Source organism: Harpegnathos saltator, unplaced genomic scaffold, assembly GCF_003227715.2.
Source record: "Harpegnathos saltator strain DR-91 unplaced genomic scaffold, Hsal_v8.6 scaffold58, whole genome shotgun sequence".
In the NCBI taxonomy this organism is placed as follows: Eukaryota; Metazoa; Arthropoda; class Insecta; order Hymenoptera; family Formicidae; genus Harpegnathos; species Harpegnathos saltator.
The window spans coordinates 1710447-1731059 of NW_020230404.1; the positions used below are offsets into that span (position 1 = coordinate 1710447).

The 20613-nt window shown below is 46.2% G+C and overlaps 1 protein-coding gene across 1 annotated transcript in view; it reads left to right on the forward strand.

Annotated features, from left to right (window-relative positions):
- The first annotated feature begins 16288 nt into the window (after positions 1 to 16288).
- The window catches only part of Nlg3 (Neuroligin 3), a 167563-nt gene continuing 163238 nt past the window's right edge, over positions 16289 to 20613 (forward strand). The window contains exon 1 of the mRNA XM_025303979.1: positions 16289 to 17739. Coding sequence (XP_025159764.1) covers positions 17331 to 17739 — 409 coding nt within the window. The 5' untranslated portion in view covers positions 16289 to 17330. The remainder of the gene's footprint in view (positions 17740 to 20613) is intronic.

Consider the following 20613-nt stretch of genomic DNA (forward strand, 5'->3'; position numbering starts at 1 on the left):
GATGACGTCGTTGGTTTTGCAGTTGATTAATCATTAATTCTGTTTGTATCCAAATTAAACCAGAATCGCGGCGCATTTAAAGTTGAGAAAGAAATGAAAAGCTGAATTGTAATTATTAGTTATTATTACATACAATATACAATACAATACAATGTTGTTATATTAAAACTATAATTGAAAGTTGAAATAAATTTTTTTGGGGATACGCGCGTTATACGTATTTAGTATTGAATGCGCTTTCAGATCGGTCTTGGTTCGACTCGAATTCAATTTCTGCTCGATTCAACGATCTTCCGCTAATTTGAATTATGATTCGCTTTCGAGCTGAATGCGCTTCTTTCAGCGCATAATTCGGATTTTGTTGGATAAATGCGAGGATTCGGCGTGAATCGACGGCGAGCTTAATGCGCGTAAGGAGTTCGCGAAATTAGTTTTGTATCCGAATTATCTGCTTCGCGCCTACGCACATGTATTCACAGCGTATTCACGGAACGTAACGACGTGTTAAATCTACGATAAGAAGGCTTTGAGACGAACCCTTTAGGGCGAGGGGGTGGGTTCCGCGACGAGAGTAGCTCCTCTTCAGAAACATCTCATTTACGTTAATGAACTTACCTCGTCTCCCAGACATAAAGAGGATGAGGAAAGGATAGGTGTGCTGCCTAGGATCCTCGTCTAGATCAATTTTATAACTCCTAGAACTTCAGCTACTTAGACTCTAAAGGCTCTGCAGGCTGCAACGCCTTGAATTTTTAAATCTTGTAATATCCCTTTTTCTCGTTTCGAAAGCCCCGATATTGGATCCAGAAATTCTCCCGCTCTCTTCTCTTTTTCTCTCTTTTTTTTTTTGTTTTTATGTCACTCAAATTTTAGTTTCCCGAGCTTTTATAACAGAGCCATTGTAGTCCCGGCGGACGGAGTAATCCTCGTTCTAGTTTTGCATGTAACAGCGAACAATTATTATTATTTCAACAAATCGTCATTTTACCAACTCGCAATTTCTCGCAATTGTGTCGCGCGCGTTACTTCAGAACGCGGATCCCGTCGAAATATGTAATTGTCCGACCACATGGTCAGCCAAGACGCAATATTTCGTCCTTTCGTCCCTCTACTTTATAATACGCGGATTTGCCGCGACGTTCACCCTCAAAGCCTCTTCATAAGTTTGATATATTATTCAGAATAAGCCGAATCTCAGGCGTACTTATTTTACCGGCCAAGTTGATAGCAAGAAGGATCATAAAGATCTTCGCCATATTCGCCGTTCCATAATGCACGGCGCGACGATGTTTTCGCCACAGGATTACACCAAACGACGAAATGTCATACCTTTTTTATCCCCGCAAGGGCCATTGGCCCTAATCGCATTCATTACTCTGAATTCAACTATTACGCATCGCGGTTATGTGATATTATCAGAATAAAATATTATCAGAATTATCACTATTGTCGTCTATCATTGTTATATCGTTAGAAAGTTGCTGTTTGCTGCAAACCTTGCTGATTATAATCAGCTTGATGTCTATTGTATTATTTAACAATGTTAAAGCAACGTGATACATAATAACGATGAATATAATATCATTAAAAATATACATCAAGAAACAATGTCTCACTTTGCTCGTGTTTCCCCGAGACAATATTTAAACGTGTTCTCTCGAGTATTTTCTGCGTACGCGTGGTTGGAATGGAAGATAGTTGAATTACTTGTTTCTCAGTCTAATATTAACACCTGAGATAATTAAATTCACTTTCAGCCGTTTCGCTCTTTATTTCTACTTCCTGTTGTAAAACGGAGGACGACACAGCGCGCGCGCGCGCGTGTGTGCGTGTGTGTGTGTGTGTGTGTGTGTGTGTATGTGGTGCAGATAAGTTTCTTTAGCTCAGATGTTAAACATACACAGTGGCGTTGTTATTTGCAGGAGCAGAAGTTTATTTTCGTTCGGTCTTTCTCGCCGAACGAGAAGTTATTTGAACGTAAAACTGGCTGCTTCCGCGAATATGGCGGAATTCTCCGTGGCGAAACGGTTATTGGAAACGAAACCTATGGCGTTGCCGCTACCTATTGGCGACAAGGGAAGCCGGGTCATTGCCGTTATAGTTCAGAGTACCGAAGGAATTTCGGATTTCGCGCTACACGCGGCAAATCTTCCTCTGGTCCGCGAGTATTATTTCTCAGTATGACCATTTTCTTTTGTATCTTGCTCTCCAACGAACATCGAGAATCGTTTTATCCCTTTTTACAGTTTCCTCAAGTTGGAAAAGGTGCGAAGCGAGACCATCGGTCAGCCTTGAACATTCTCCGAATGTCGGGATCTCTTTGGTGTCTAGATTATCCTCGGATTGCCGGATACTTGAACTCGAGATTCCCTCGACTTTTATCCTTCCATATTTTAGATTTCACAGATTTTCAGATTTATGAACTCTTCGGATCATCCGATTGCGTCGTTTTTGCTGGATTGTTAACTTTTTAGTCCGGCGACAATCGTCTTACCTTCCATCCCACCGCGTTCTCGCGTTCCTTGCGTTTTGGAACTTTAATTCCCTTGAAAATTGCCAGGATACTATTTCTGGTTCCTTTTTCTCGCACGCTACTACAAGACGGTTTTGCGATCGAAGCGCGATTTATTACGGCGATACCGGCCGCACGCTGCGTGATTCGCGCGGATTTAACGGCGGCGCCTGTAGCCGAGAGTGGCCGAGATTTATCATCGCCACGTAGAAGAGCCTTCCGACACGGCTGCCTACCTCGCGGGTGGTCCCACGTCGTGATAAATCAAAAAGTGGACGCTAAGGGCGCGCTACATGTCGCCGGAAATGACCGACGAAAGCCCAACAAGAATGTCTTTCGTTTCCTTCGCGCTAAATGCTAACCTGACCCAAACTAAGTGACGATTTTGGCAGAAACTCAATACAGCCGTAGGACCTCGGAGGAATCGTGCTTTATTTTTATTTCAAACAACACGCAGTTGGCGATACATTGGCTTGAAAAGGCAGCGAGAAGGAAAAGCTGAAAGAGCGCGTCATGCAGTCTCTTCGTTACGCGTTTATAAAATTCGCTACGAAATTCGAAGCGCTTGAATTATTATAAACGGCAGGGTGATATTTATTCTGGCCGAGTGCCCGTAGTTGTACTCGATATCGAGTGAGCAAAAGTATCGCTAACTAATTAAATCGAAGCGACGACGATAGGTTATCGATTCTCGGTGTCGTTTGGGTGAAATTCTCCGCTCGGTTGTATTTCTTGCTGTGAAGGGGCGCGTTTCTTTTTTCCTTTCGCGCGATTACTCGCGCGCGAAGTTGGCCGATAGAAAGGAGCCCTTCCCTTCAATTTGGTGGAGAAAAAGGAGGGCATAATGAGCGGCAAGGATTTAAAAGCTAATTAAACTTCGCCGGGAGGGCCACTATTCGCCTTAGCTAAGTAGAACAATTTACGGTAGCTCGACGTTCGAGAAGCGTAGCTGCAGACAACTTGGCGAGGAAGATGGAGAGGAAGGAAATCTCGTAGCGGCTCTCGGAGGAAGTTCGATAAATACGAGGCAACGGCGGATCAAAGATGGTAGATAGCAGGATCCTTGTTGAAGAGCGAGTAAAAACAGGAAAAAGGGGCGCAGAGATAAAATCCGATGCGCGCACGGTGAAAATCAAACGGATAACAGCCGCGCGCGGCTATATAACGGCCTCATAATGACATTTCCAAGGGGAGAAAGGTGGAAAATCTGGGACCATACGCGGAAATATTTCATCCCTTTTACATAAATAAAAGTAAAAAGTATATTTAATAAATTTGATACAAATGTAAAATATGAATTTAAAAGAAGCAACGTGCAAACACAAAACGTTTGTTTTTCTGCATTTCGCAGAAAAATATGCGAAAATATCGAGACGCGTACGTATCGAAGGATTATAATCGCTCGCTTCTTCGCCAATATTTTTTCCCCACCTGGCGTATCCTGCTTGATCCATCACGTGTGCTGTCGAAACCGGAAGCATGGATGTCGCAGCGGCAATTAATTTCCTTTAACGGTCGTGAAAGCTCGCTCTGGGTGCAGTAATTAAATGGAATCGGCCCCGTGCGAGTGGCACGCACGTGTCGGCACGTGCATGCACGTGTAAAACGTACGCACATGTCTTCTTCGGAACGACGATGGATCGATCGATCGAAATTGCCAGCACGAGAATTCATCGATGCGGCAATGTGCAGCCGATTGGCCGCTTGGTTTGCTGTCAATCGACGCGTATCAATGGAGATTCGATATCGAAAAGTATTGTTTTTTTATTTAAAAAAGTATACATATATATATACATACATATACAACTGCAAATATTAACACTGCGGATTTAATCGGTCCAGATGCGCCGGAAGCGCAGCGTCGATTTTTTCACGGGTGAGCAAAAGAGAAACCGTTGCCAGATGTTGGAATAAAATTATACATATCATTATGTTGTGTGTGAAATAAAATTATAGGAACGCTGCTCTCGACAACGTTAACGCATTTGGAAACATTGCGAATGAAAGGAACCAACACCAAAGAGAAGTTGATTCAAGTTTTAAATAAACACGAGCTCGCTCTCTCTCTCCCTCCTTCCCTCTCTCCCTCCCTCCCTTCCTCCCTCCCCCCCCTCTCTCTCTCCATCTCCCTTTTTCTCCATGAAACACACGATATCGAATTACCGAGAAACATAAATATGCTGGAAATAGGTATTTATAATCATAATTTTACACCAGCCAATTGGCTAATTATTCACATTTTTCATACGCATGAAATATCGCGCTTCAGACAATGTAAATACCTGAAATATTACATGTAAAATGTAGCGTTTTACATGTAAACAACGCTCCATGCATTAAAGCACAATGCGAAACTTTAGCTTTTAATGCGTCCTCCTCTATGGCCTCTTTTCGCTCTGACTTGCTGCACTTTTCTAACATTTAACATATTCGTACGTCGAAAGGACTTATATTTTCATTTCCGCGATATTTTCATTTCAGTCGATTGACGTGAAATTGTAAACGTATTATTTCTCAGCTTGTGTCTTTCCGTTTTGATGAATTTTCCGAAAATATAATATATAAATAATTACGAATATATTGATATTATTTTCATAATACGCAGGAAAATTGATACGTGTATATATATATATATATATATATATATATATATCTCTTTAATATACGGGGACAAAGAATGCACATTAAATAATTAAACGTGATATAATAGCGCGCAATATTAATACTTTGACATATTGTGTGCGTGAAACAATCTAAAATTTACGCAGATAATGTGAACTATGCTTGTCAGCGCGATAGTCGGCCGTCAATTGGACAGATTGAATGTCACGTGACTATCGGAATATTATCAACATACATATAAGTGAGGCACACACAGGTGCCGTCGTAACAGTCTTCTTGGGCGAGAAGGCGATCGGAACGGCGCGGCGATACGTCATCGTGCGTTGTTTTCATTTTTTTCTCCACACCGATGGAAAGATGCGTGAGACAAATCATGTCACGACTTCGCGAAGGCGATCGTCGAGCGAGGCTCGTCGTCGAGCAAGAGCAGCGTTCTAAAATTTAACCAGCGACCATCACGTTTCGTTTTGTATCGGATTTCAAAGAGGTACGCTCGCTATCTAATCTCGTATTCTCGATACCTTCGCGCTGAATATCTCCTACATTTTCTGCCCGTCTCCTCCGTCGAGAGCACGGAGCAACTGTTTGATTAATACAACTAATTAGGGAAACTGTTTGTTTGTTGCAGATCTAATGGAGCTTGCTACCGCACCATGAAGGCAGCTGTTATTCCGGCGGATGCCGCACCGGAGGATCCGGTTCGGGCCGAGCAGGGTCGGCTCGAAGGTAAGGCTTCATATATTCTCTCTGTTTCTCTTCTTAACCCTTTGCCATCGAGAGCCGAAATATAGCCATCTGAGTAACTCGAATCACGACCGCAAAGGCTCAATCCATTCGTACCTTTATGCGCAGTTCGCGTTAAACGTGACCTAACCTGCATTAACTGAAATCGCAAGTCCAACTAAAGAGTCGTTTGTCCTCTTTTCTGCTTCAGAACTTGGTGCAGCGGAACGTGGCCGGCTCTAACTTCGAAAGAGTTCGGTGAGTCAAAAATTTAAGTACCGATGAGTACGAATATCTAAGGTGACGAGTTATATAGGTGATGGGTTTTCGTAGGATTTCGCTCGAGTCAATGCGATTTACACTGCGCAGAGAGAATTTTATATTAAAAATTGTAGAATTTTTTGGAATATGCAGAAATCGACATTCTGTTTTTATCTTTCTTTCGCTTCGTATGAGCTATTTGTCTTCAAAACTGAAGTCTGCTGTTAAGAAATTTACCACACGTTCTTCAGCGATTATTCTTCTTAGTAATATAAATTCCACCGACAATCTGTTTCTGCGATATTAGAAAACGTGTGCGAAAAGAAAGAAAGTTGTAATAACCTCTCCGTGTAGCTTTCTGCATGTGTGTATGTGTATTTGCCGTTGAAAAAAATGCATCATCCAAAACAATTAGGAGATCATCCCGGCGGAACCGTCTAGAATAGATATTTGAGATAACGAATGCTTAATCCACGCCGTATCTACTCTCGAGTAAACATGTTTGTGCAAACGTAATGTTTTCATTGCTTCCTTCCGTGTTTCTTTCAAGCAACGCTGTTATTCCACGGAATTATCTGTTTGGTATGACCTTCTGTTTGTTTCGAACGATGCACAATACGATATCAAAAGCGCGCCAGTGCGCGCCACGCGCAACGCGCGATTATTTCGCTCGCGTTGATATATCTCGCCGACGCCGCGGTCATTAATTTTTTAGTTTTCTCATACGTGCTCTACGTCGCACGATGCAGTGTGCCGCGTGAGATATGGTCCTGTCGGATATGAGTAATTCATCAAAAACCTCTCATGAAAACATAAGCCAAGAATGTAAAATGAGAGCTCCCTTTTTTTATATACGCATCACGACTCGTCGTAGAAGCAGAGCGCCGTATATTTGCGAGTAACTCGCTGATATCGCTGAGATACTCTCTCAGTTCGGTCGCGGTATTTTACTCGATAGATTTTGCCATTGTCGCGGCCATTGTATTATCTTTCCATTCGCTCGCGATTTCGACTATTTGCGCTTACGTACGCGCGTCGCGATTTCACGTCCTCCGGGAAAAGTCGCCGAATTAAATTCGCGGAATTATGACGGGAATAAACTTCGCATTGTGCTGCTACGGAGTAGTCTTCGCAACGAAATTACGAAGCTGCCTTCGTGAGGTATTGCGGAGCTGTCTTCGCGAAGTAACCTCCGCGTGAGAACTCCGCGAGAGAGCCATCGTGCTCGAGAGTATCACGCCGCTCTCAATTAGTTTCCTCGCTCTTTCGTTGATTTTGCGATCGGCACCGGTCGATCCTCGCCCCTGCGATTTTCTATATACTCGCTGTTCGCGAGTCGCGAGAGCGTGTTCCAGAAGTGTGCCGAGATTTATCGGGCCGCGAGTGTGTTCCGGAAGTGTGCCGAAATTTATCGCGCCGCGATAGACATTCATCAAACGAACTCGCAGTTTCCGCTCCCGTCTTTCGTTAATCCGAGCCCGTTCCGAGATAAATCGCGAATTTTCATCGACGTCGTCGTTAATTTGCCGTGCGGGCGCGCGAAGTGAAAACGCGACACATCAGTCGCATCGCCGCGAGTGCTCGGAAGTAAGGCGAGGCGAAGTTAAGGTGCGATCAACGTGGGACTGCGAAGTTGCGGATGCGGAACGACGGGACGCAACGACGAGTTTCGCCGGTGGACCGAGTTGACTTCGTCAATGGATCTCGTCGCAGAATGGTGAGTGTCGAATTTCAACACTCGCAGAGTGTGATATTACGTAGCGCATGCCTGTTCGTAAGTCGCATTGCTTTCGAGCGAAAATTCAAGCGAGTCGAATTATTTCATAGCGTACCTATATTGTCGAATTATTATCATACATGCGCTATTATGATATACCGCTATATGTCAATATTGCTATGCAACTGATATGTGCTACTGCTATATCACCGATATTTTGTCCCTACCGCGTGTATATTATGAAACAGCTGCAGACATTTGATAATCTTCGTGATGTGAAAACGCAAGATTCGGGAGGGTACAATACTGAATGATATTCTCTGCAACTTGATTAGACTCGGAAGTCTTGATGTATGGAAGTCAAGTCGAAATGTAAAATCCACTACAAGCCTCGTAAACACAATTCCGCTCGCTTCTAACAATGCCTTTGGGCTACGAATCTCGTTTGAAATCTGCCCTTCTTTTTTCACATCAAGCCTCGTTATTATCGTACCGAGAGCGAATTTAAATTTCTATTCGGAGCACAAAACTGCGATCTTCATTCTCGCGCACGCAAGCTCTCGAAAAACAATGAATGCTCCATTGATCTCTGGAAATTTTCCGTCGGTGCTGTACAAGTTCCGTAAAATTTGCAGATTTAATGCGAAACCGAACATTCGACTCGAGGAACGTTGAGAACAACAGACATCGCACGAATTGGTACGTTCGCGTCCGCGCTACAATTACAGTTTTGGAGGTACGAAGTCTACATGACGTTACCGGCCAGCTATGATCGCTTATAACTCGGATACTATCGCGACTTGGACGTTACGATTAATTAACCAATTTCTCCGGTTCTCTAATTGAGCTCCAGAGAATGCCCCCGTCAAAGTATAATACAATAGTTCCGTGACATTTTGCGTACATGTTCTTCCGACGTTGCAATTAATTCCATATTTAACACAAAGAAACGTGAGATTCGGACAGCAGCAAAAAGAATCTCGGAGGCGGAGCGCGATTGTCAAACAGAAAGGACGAGAATCGTTCATGGTCCTTGCGTGCGCGCGCAAGCGGGTTTAACACTTTTAATACACGTCGGTGCGATGAATCGTCATGAATATGCGCATTAAGCCCGCGGAACGTACGAATGGGAGTCCTTTTAATAGAATTTAATGTCATCAACCCCGCTTCAACGTCGAACTTATGTGGGACGCGTGCGGAGTAATTAAATATCCCCCAGTAGCTACAGCTGTACGCAAAATTAATGACTTTTTGCACGAGACACTGGGCGCGTCTATTAAAAGCAATAGGCGTACGGTCGGACCGCCATATAGTTCTCGCTGTGCAAAAGACTGAAAGTCTACTTTTACCCGAGAGAAACCCGCGAAGAAGAGCGCGAAAACACACAAATGGTGTATTCGCGGAAAATCATTAGCGCACGCCTCGAGTTCTTAACCTATTAATTAAATAATAGCACTGCTATCCCGGGATTTCTCGCTCTGTTTAATACATCCGAATATTATGATAATTCCCAAGGTATAAGTACATTTGATAATTATTAAATCCCCGAGGGGAGTTAATATTAATAATTTGCAAAAATATTACGCGCCTCTACTAATTCAGCGAATAGCGAGACAGAGATAGAGAGAGTGATAAAGCCACACTGACATACGCGAGTGTGAAACGAACGCTGTTTAGGAATTTTAATTAGGGGTACTCCATTTCGTAGCTTACGGCGCTCGTTCGGTCCATTACGATAATACATGTATATCGCGTGTATCCAAAATTGGCCGTGCTAGTCTCGTCGGTGCCTTCTGTTCCTCTTCAGGCGTACTCGAAAAGTAAAGAGAGAGAAAGACAGAGAGAGAGAGAGAGGGAGAGGGAGAGAGAGAGAGAGAGAGAGTAGTAGTAGTAGTAGGCGCAATGTTCCGGAATCGATATAACGAGGGGCACGCCCCCCGAATAAGGAATTTCATAAACGCGCAATTTGCTCAATTTATTAACCGAGAAATTCCGCGCGTGAGGAGCACTACAAAAGACGCGAAATAATAAAACGCGCTTTTCTCTCGGATTCCATGACGCATGCAGCGCCATGCATAATGCCGCGTTTTGAATTGCATTCAGAATAGGAATAGCAATTTTTGAATAATAACGCGCGCGGTGCTCGCCCGCCCCGGGGTTATATTTATTTACTTCATTCCTCGTATTTAAAAACTGCGACGACCGGACGAAATTCCCGTGAAAATAACAATACTCGCGCCGACAGTCGCATAAGCGCTCGTTGCTCTGAAATTTCGTTTCTTGTGAAATCGGGGTTGCGCACATTCGCGCGGTACCCATAACCTTCCGTTCTCGAATTTCTCGAGCCTCGAATTACATCGCGCGACAAAATGAAATTTCCCCTCGTAGCGCATACGCGCACGATTCTTATTGATTCCTATGTGCGCCTCGAAATATGGCGGTTGTTTGGAACGAAACGACGCCACATTGCGATTCGTCCAATTTGTCGCTCGCTTTTCTTGCTCTTCTTCTTCGTAACTCGTCGCAGCGACTCGCTAATCACGATCGCAGCGATGTGTGAATGTAACCCGCCGAAATGATCGTCTGGAACTATTTCCAGATGATATGTCTTCCTAACAAATGCAAATGTTGAAATATGCAACCGCGGAGAATTGATAGATCATCAATTTAGCCGGGCCGATAAATGCCGTTATCAAGAAAAATGACCGTAATCGACGATGAATCTCCGGCGTCCCGCCGGTTACTCTCTCCGCTGTTTGCAGATCCAAACTTTCGCCTCTACCGATTCCCAAATTTATGTATAACGTTCCGAGAGGGGACGGCGCGGAGGGCGCGGGTCGGCGGCGGCGGAATTGCAAGATCGAGAGACACACACTCGTCCTTCCCAGGACCGCAGTCACTAACGCTCACGGGATTCGCCATTCCGCAGAGCACGAAAAGCGAGCATCGATTTCTTGGATTTGAATGCTCGACAGTCCGGGCACGAATTTCCCCGCGTCACACCCTGTCGGCTTTTGGACCCTTGTCTCGAGTCCTTTCTAAAAGAGCTTCACGCCGCTCCGCGCTAAGAGATCTCATTTTCCTCACACGTTCCTTTTTATTTCACCGCGGAAAAATCTCGGTCATATCCATCGCTGCTCGGACGATTCCCGTGTCGTGTCACGACGACGGTATTTCGTGATTAATACGTCCCCCGGGATCGATAAGAGAGAACATCGCCACGACGGGGACACCGTCTTCTTTTTGGATCCTCGCTAAGCAAATTGAGTTTTGCTGAAAATTCGAGAGTTCAGTTGGAAATCCCTGGTATTCGTCGGGAGAAATAACCGCAAAGAATTTTCCAGGTCCGCTATATCTCAAGATACTGGGATCTCCCACGCCCTTGACAAATATTAGGATGAGAAAAAGCGGTATGCCTATATGTGCTTGTCAAACAAATGGTTTGTACGCGCGAAGATTCGTCCTCGTAAATTATTACTTTACGGAACCGCACCGCCCTTCTTGTATTATTCCCTCTCTTGAGAAAGAGAGAGACAGAAAGACTAAGAGAGAGAGAGAGAGGGAGGAATAGAGTTCGTCGAATCAAATTCTCAAATCAGTAGTAAATTTCCGAGGTCCTTCACGGATACTCGATTTCTAAAATTGCCCTCCGAAACTTCGATATTTTTGTATCGTCGGGTGTTTCGATTCTCAAGATCTTAGCTTCTTCCGAGCTTAGGATTGTCGCGCGATTGTGCGAGGAGAAGTCAGAAAATAAGATTTCCAGCTCGTATAATTTTTACTATTTTATTCCTGTGGCATACGCGTGACATAGTCGTAAAAATATATATCCGTACGCTATTTTTCAACATTGTCCCCTTTTATCGAAGCACTCGTCTAAGCGAGAAATCCATGAAACAAAATCTGTCGGTGGAGGATGGGACCTCTTCACGCAGCCACTTTCACTTTATGTTTGACACGTTCATCTGATTGGAATCGTACGCTTCTCAAGAATGAGAAAACATCTTTGTGACGCGCAGTTCCAATCAGATGACTATGTGAAACGTAAAATGCAAAAATGGCTACGTGAACAAATTTCCATCTTTCATATATACATACCAGCAGCATTTTGTTTTCCCTGTTTCAGCAAAGAGAGAGTTAGAGAGAGAGAGAGAGAGAGAGAGAGTGATTACGTTTAAAAATAATGTATGCGAATGTATATTATTCTTGCGACGTATAAGTACATGTTTTTAAAACATATAAATGTATGACAATACAAATAAAAATTTGGACGAATCGGTTAGCTTATTTTCTGACTTCGCTTGGTAGTTTCGACGGCACCCTCGAATTCTTGCACGAGTGACTCCTGCAAAGGTTGCATCTTCGTGTCGCAAACGAGGGGACGTTCTCGGCGTGGATTTCCGCTCGACGGCTTTGCGGCCGGAGGCGGCCAATTTCCACCCCCTCGGAGGGTGGCGCGACGCCCCTCGCGTTGACTTTGCAAATATTTAACCGTCCCCACTCCTCCGTCCTCAGTCACTTCTCCGTCCAATTATTCCTCGTATCTGTCCGAGCGGGAAAGTTGCTCCTGATTTTTCACCACGGGAAAGGCTCCGGGTAATTGGACCTCTCGCGACCGGAAAATAGAGGCGCGGCGCCGGGGTGCGCTCGGATGTGCGAAAAGGTCGCGCATAAAATAACGCGCTGTAGGGGAAGCACTTTGCACGCAGATTACCCGGTCGATTCGCGACCGATCGATTCGACGCGATAACATTCAGAATGTCCCGAAAGAACGCTGTCATTTGTCGGCGCGGATGATAGATGGCTCGCTGTATCTGAGGCGCCGGCATTCTTCGCACATTCCGCACGCGTGTAATTCAAGTAAAAAGCCGAGCCGGGGGGATCACCGAAGTTCTGAATAAGCAGCGCACTGGAAGGATAACGCTGTATCAAAGGGACGACGGGCGCGGTGTATCAAAAGATAACACGATAGTGAAAGGATACGTCAGAGACTCTCTCGACAAGTGAAGGCGATGAGACGGGGGGAGGGGGTGTGGAGTAAAGAATAACACAGCAGGATAATTTGCGCGGCTTTGTTAGGGGAAAGATATTGGTTAACGAAGGTAACTTTGCGGTGAAGCGCGAAGGCGATTCGCGCGGCGGAAATTCTTTGCGCAGCTGCGCCCGGTTTCCGGAAATTCTCGTTAAAAAGTTGCTTTATTTCGCCCGGTGCCTGCATTTTCCAATGTCCACGATCGGCAGGGAAGGGGTAGGGGAAAAGGGGAGTGAGTAGAGAGGGAGGATAGGGCGATTCTTTATTGCGAGCTGCAAAATTGCGCAATTTATGCGCGCAAACGAACTTGTCAAATAAATCCCGCTAACTAGTAATTGTGTCGTTGTTTATCGGCTGACATTTACATTCTACGTTGATTTAATAATCACTGATTCGTCGACAATTGAACAACTGACAGACTCATTGATCCGTGCATTTTTCACGGCTGATTGTTTGTTCGAGTTGGAATTGCGCTTCGGAGCTGATAAAATGATTTGTATGTGCCGTTCTTTAAACTTATCGTGAGAAATGACTCCGAGCAATTGAGCGAAATATAATATCCGCTGTACTACATATAATTAATAAAATATCTCGACAAACGTGACTAACGTAATAGACAACGTATGATAAACGTAATAAATACATAATAATCTATCGTATGATTAATGAAATAACAATTTGATCCCGAAATTATAAATACACATACTTAAAGAAATCAAGACAGAGGGTGTGGAAGAAAGAAAGGGAAAAAGAGAGAGAGAGAGAGAAAGAATGTGTGTGTGTGTGTGTGTGTGTGTGTGTGTGTGTGTGTCTGTGTATGTGTGTGATAGAAAGAGACACGTTAAAAAGCTGCTCGATACGGCGTTGTACAAGAAAAGAGCGACCGCATCTTCCTCGGCCGTAATATAGATAGCATAATGAAGGAGGCCAATCACGGATTGACAAGGAACAATGGAGAGAGACGGGCGATATACGGCCGGCATACAACGACTATTTCTCGCTTATCACATAATCTCTAAAACATGCCGGCTTTCCTTCGGACACAACAAGGGAGAATCCAACAGTGTCGCTGAATAGGCTGAAAACGAGAGAGGGCTGCTTGAAACAAAGGGTGCAGGCTTGAATCAACTCGAAGGTACAACTGTACGGCGTTTCGCAACCCTGGACTCGAACCAACAACTCTCACCGGTCGGTGCGGGGGATGATCGATCCCTCCTGCCGTATCGACCACAACAGGGTGCACTTCCGCCCATGTCCCGTGCCGGGTAGCGGAGCGTTTACGCGGCGCATGCGCAGCCGACGACGAGCATCGTCGCCTGACGCCAGTCTGTCGACGACAGGGGTCGAAGTGACGGCTGCATCGGTTGCTTTTCCTCGCGGTACCGTCCGGGGCGTCCCAGCAGCGCTCTCACTCTTTCGCGGTAATACTCTGACCTCGCCGCGCGAAACTCGTCGCGATGTCACGGCTCAGGTCGACGTTGTCGGTGCAGTGCCAGAGAGGGTGGTAGTCGCGACGGGGATAGCTCGCCGAGGGAAGAAACGCGGGGGTGGCCGCGCTACGCGTCCTCGGTCCAATCCCACTACCCTCTTTCTCTGGTGCTCTCTCCCTCCCTCCCTCCCTCCCTCCCTCCCTCTCTCTCTCTCTCTCTCTCTCTCTCTCTCTCTCTCTCTCTCTCTCTCTCTCTCTCGCTCTTTCTTTTTCTCTCTCTCTCTCTCTCTCTCTCTCTTTCTCTCTCTCTTTTTCTCTCTCTCTCTCTCTCTCTCTCTCTCTTCCTCCCCCCCAGGATTTTTCGGTGCACCGTTTTCGCTCATTCCGGTGGTGGTCGCGCCGCGAGCTCGCCTCCGACAGGCGGGAAGATCGTCCGACGCAATTGTTGGACGAAACTTGAAATTACTTCGGCACGTCCGATAAAACGGCGTTATCGGGAAACGATTTGCCCGATTCGGCCCGCCGAAGTTTGAAGAAATACGCCGGACAGCCCGCCGACGCCAGAGGGTTGTCGCCGGAGGGGGGAAGGGCTTGGAGAGGAGGCGGCTAGGCGATATAATACCTCCCGCGAAGCTGTATGCAAAAGAAATCCCTCTTCGATAGTGTTCGATTCGCCGCGACGGAGGAACGATGATGATCGCGCGCGCGCGCGCGCGCGTGCGGGTCTCCTAATCTAGTGTTGTGCCGAGCCATCGGAGATGGTAGCTCAGTGATGAATCAGGAAAGTGCTAACTCGACGGAGTAATCGGCAGAGAGATCCTTCTAATTTGTTTCTGTCTACTGAGTGTCTATTTAGGGAGCTGTGGGTAGTTAGTACACCGTTGATCAGCGCGCAGTGCGATTTTAACCCGATTAGGTTAATCGAAAGTTGAAGCTGTTGACTTAGCTGGGAATAGTGTCGCATTTCCGGGCAGGTCTCGCGCGCTCGCCGCAAGACGAGGTACACCGTACCTCAGCGCTTCTCGAGGCAAGAGTGACGGGTTTCTTGAGCGCGACAAGAGGGCTCTCTTCTCCGGATGCTATTTTTATTTCAACGGCACGGTGTGCGTGACTTTACGCGTATCTCCTCGAACATCGACCAATCGCGGCGAATAAGGGATCCCCAGGTCGGCGTGTTCCATCGGCTAGCTCGAGCTCGAATATCTCGGAATTGTGCGTGGAAAATATAGCCGCACGCGCCATATTTTGTATCTCTTTAAGAATCCGAAACTGGAGCGCCGTCAGTTCCTGCACGACAGTGCCGTTGCTCGCTTCGGCGAGTCACGGCTATCACGGGAAGAGCGTTCCGCGCTGGCGACTCGCAGCGACGAATGTTCCGCTGAAACTTCATCGAGACCCTAGCTCGACATGCACCTACGAGATGTGACAGCTAGATACGATCATCCACGATCCGTCCACAGAAATCTGGAGTGAGAGATTGAGCGCAAATTGTTCTCGTCGTTCATCACACTCTCGCCGCTCGTCAGGATGAAACGAACGGGCAAATACCCGAGGGGTGGCTTCCTACTGGGCGTGATTAGGGCCGGCGCGTTTTATCTTTTTCGACACATTAAGCACGCCATCAGGAACGAGATAGTCTTCGTCTGAGCGATAAGACACGCGTGAGGCTCCTTCAGATACGTCAACGAGCGAAGGGTCGACAGTGGGAGAACGGGAGTCTCTTTCGTCGAAAACGAGGCAGTCCTCGTCGAAATTCTAATAAAAAAATCCTGCTTCTAAGTGGAAAGTCATATATCCGCGATGCCAATATCCCGCGGAAGAGTGTGAAGTTATCTCTGCGGCAGTGTAGAAATAACTAGTTTTCGGATCAGACGTTAAGTAGTAGACTTGCGATGATCTCTCCCGACATGTAGAGAAAGCAAGACAGACAGACAGAGAGAGAGAGAGAGAGAGAGAGAGAGAGAGAGATAGAGAGAGAGAGAGAGAGAGAGAGAGAGAGAGAGAGAGAGAGAGAGAGAGAGAGAGAGAGAGGAGTCCCCCCTATTGTTTGCTAGAACGACGGAGACGAGACATCAGACGCGAAGACTATTAACACTCGCAACTCGAAGTTGGCGGAGCTGATGGTAATTACGTTGAAAAGATAACAATATAATGTTTGCAATAAGGATGTGCTCGTCTTCGCCGCCGCCGTCGCCACCGCCACCGCCGCTGCCGCCGTCACGACATCAGCAAAGTGTCTAAACTTCTTTGATGAAGCATAATCAGATTTCCAATTACGTGTATGACCAAGAAGAGGAGATCTGGAGCGAGAGAATTACAGAACCGTTTTCAGAACCGTTGGAATCCGCCGAGGTCTTTGTGACTCAGGATGCTTCTCGCACTATTAACTCGCCGTCTTCCTCAGATCAATCGCGTTGGAGCAGACGATTAAGAACGGCCACGGCCGGTCTAGTGTTCCTCTCGAAATTCTTTGGACAAAAGAATGGCAATCCCTCGAGATCGATATATCGGGGAAGCGCTCGCGGGGGAAATCTGCTTTATCTCTCGTCAGTTTTCCGCCTCACGGACCGTTTGACTTTCGGAAGATCCAGTTGAAGACGATAGCCATTCTCGAGCGCTTGGGAATTACCATAGACGGTGTCGAGAGATCATGATTATCGCCAGCCTGGCCGAGCGAAGACTCGCTTGAAGTCGTGAAGTTAGCGAGCGACCTGCGTCAACATCCGCTAACCGGGACCATCGTCATCTCGAGCTGCTCTATATGTTTGAAGAAAGATTCAACCCCCGTCAGACCCTTCGCTCTCGAAGAGATTGATGTATCCGGGCGGTGAACAGGTCGGTGAGAAGCGCGAGATGAAGCGACTCGCGTACTACGTCCGCGCCTCCGGCGGCGGTTAAAACGGAAGTGGTCGCGGCGGAAGACGAGGAAGGCGATATGAGAGGTGTCGGAGCGGCGAGGAAGAAGTGATCGGGGCGGGGGGTGGTGACGCCGAAGCCGCGGAGGGTGGGTGACGCCGGTGACCGCCGCATCAAGATGACGTCGTCGTCGCCGTCGTCGTCGTCGTCGATCCTAGTGCTGTTCGGCTTGATCCTGGCGATCAGCAGCGCCCAGCTGAGCTCGAGGATCGTCAGGACTAAGTACGGCGAGCTGTCAGGCGTGATCGTTACCCTCGATCGATATCTCGAGGGCGTCGAGGTGTTCCGCGGCGTGCCCTACGCCTCGCCGCCGATTGGCTCGTTGCGTTTCATGCCGCCTGTCACTGGCGCCCTTTGGCACAGTGTGAAGGTCGCCGACAAGTTCGGTCCAGTTTGTCCCCAGAAGCTGCCCGAGCTCAGCGACAAGATGCCCAAGGGCAGAGTGGAGTACCTCAAGAGGCTGTTGCCCTACCTCAGGAACCAGAGCGAGGACTGCCTGTACCTCAACATTTACGCGCCGGTTCAAGGTAACCTTCCTCCACTTCGCTCTCTTTCCTTCGCCGAGGCGAGATCACACCGATGATCACACCGAATCCGCGATCTCAGCAGGATTGCGCTTTCCGGATTCACGGATATTTAGCTTTCCGAGGCGCCTGGTCAAAATTGAAACGAACACTCTCACTGAAACACTCGAATCCGCGATTCGAGCAGGATCGAGGCAGCTAAAAGGTCCCAAGTTTCGGGGAATTTAAATAATGTCGCGAGTTTAGGACTTTGGAAACTGATGACTTGAGCAATTTAGAAACTGATGAGATATTTTACGAGACCCTTGGTCAAAATTGAAACGCGTACTCACTGAAACACTTAACTCGCGATCTAAGTGAGATCGACAATTGAGAGGCGTCAGGTTTAGGAGAATCTGAATAATATTGCTCTATTTGAGTGCTTTAGAAATTGACACCTTATACGAGACGTTTGACACATCATCACGCACGCATTCGGGTCTCGCCAAAGTGAGACATCTTTCGGCTTTGTATTTTCTGGCCGCAAAATCTCATTCGTTCAGCGCGTTGATTCGCCGAGCGTTTTAAACGCGCGGCCAAGTAAATAAACGGAGAAAAAAGGATGAGCGCTCGTAATTATTCGTTCGCTTTGAAAAGCAACAACGCACCTCGATACGCGTCTAAATAGTAATCAAACTGTGTAGATTAAATCAGTTTGGAAATCAAACGCAAAGGGATTCGAAGGATAAATTCCTATTATTGGTATACAATTTTCCGCGAAAAGGGATTCGATATACGCATTCATCCGTCGACAGATAATCCCGCCTTGAGCGCAGTTTATTTTCCTGACATCCGATTTACTTGTATACATCATAATGTGTGTGTGTGTGTGTGTATGTATTATATATATATGTATAAATGTGTTATTATATGCATATGCGTTTGCATATCTCTTTTTTTTTTGCTCTCTCTTTATTCCGCCTGTAAACTTATAATCAGCGTAACAATTATACGGAGCGTTTGATATCGAGTCAAGTTGCTCTGCAATGACCCCATTTTATCCCATTCGCCTTCAGCGAACGCATCGGCAAAATGCAACTTCCCTCCAATTACAACACGCGATGGCTATCCATTTCGCGCAAAGTGCCACGTCCAAGCGCCATATTTGTTCTTTGTGATCGTGAAGGCGAAGATACCGCCGCTCCCAGCGGCGGCGGCGGCGGTTAACGATTTTCATTTTCCGCGAATCAACGAAACACGGGACGTTAAAACGCAATTGCGATCGCAGACAACACGCGATAGATAGATCTTGACGCAAAAGAACGTCGTGCTCTCCGAGCCAGCGAGAGAGCGCGACGGAGGCGCGCCGCGGCTCTGCTGTTCCCGGCGGAAGTTAACTTTCCTTTGGCGCGAGTTAACGTAAAACTGCGATTTTAAGACGCAGTTTGCATTGCAGAACGCTGCAGCTGCGAATTTCCACGTTCCCCCGGCGCGAAGCCGGAGTTAAATTTTGCAATTTGGAGCGTAATGCTCCGCGTTTCCGCGCACTTTGCGATAATCCGCGTGCGTCTCACGACGGAAGTCACACATCGCCGCGGAACGGAAACGAGACACGCACACTCCTCTGTGTTACGGTATTTTACGAAACTTCCGCTTTCGCGTGAACGTGGCCTCCTCGTTAATTCAGCCAATTATCTGTGTGATCTGTCGGAAGCGGGCTGAAAGGAGATGGCGAGCTCCTCCGTGCGTGGAGACTCTTTTGTCGCTTCTTCCGCTATAACGGACGTAGCCGAAGAAACTTCGCCGTCGATTTTCCGTCCGTCTTTCATCGCGATTCTTCATCGGCGAAAGCCATATTTTCCGCGAGTGAAAGCTCGCATCAATCCTAATATGGAACATCAGGCAGAACCCTCTTTAACGTCAGATAAATATGTAGCGAAGTATGTCGGATGAGTACATTGATATCAAGCTGATGTTTGTATTGCGGGGGAATACAGTCGCGCAGCTTTCCGTTTATCAAATAAATGGACGTTAACTGAATGATTTCTGAATAACGGGAGAGTCTGAGTAACGGTATCGTAATAGCGAACTTGTGAATAGTAGAAGAATAATAAATATTAGAAGAATAATAAATATAATATAAAAGCCGGAGGATGCAAAATTTTATCGCTATGTAAAACTACGCATTTTATGCATACAATATTATTATTCGGGAAATAAAAGTAGAAGTAGTCAAAGTAAAGGCAAATTTGGGAAAGAAACACTGCGAATTGAAAATATATTGGTAATTCCAATATGGATCTGGAATATTCTGAAACTGTTGAAACAATTTTTAGTTGCTGTGAGAAAGAGACTACATATTTAACTTGTACGATATAACGCACAGAAATTGAAAGGAATAAAATAATTTGGAGTAAAAGTAAATTTAAAAAGAAAGGGCGCTGCGAGATGTGAAAATAATTTCGACAACACGGATTCAAAATCGTTAGAGATGAATTAATGAATCCGGGATCACTCTGATGCTGCGGAACGTCATACAGAAATCATCCAAAAGCTTTCCGTCGTTCAAACGCGTATATTTCTTACCCGAATAATGTTTCACGAGAGCGGGAGACGTGTTCTAATAATATGGGAAGCACTTTCGCATTTTCTTCTCTTGGCAGAGGGCGGATTACATATAGCCGAAGTACCGGCGAAGTTTTTCTGCCGTGTATCGCAATGGCGGCTCGAGTATGCGTGTGGCGGTGCTACAGCGAAACTTAATAAGAAACTTTATAATCACCTCGTGCTTAGAGAGATTAAAGCTCACGAGGAGTAACTTTCCGCGAAGACTTAAGTATCTAAACTAGATAATAGTTTCGAAGCCTAGGCAAGCCGATCAATTCGGGTCCGGACAGT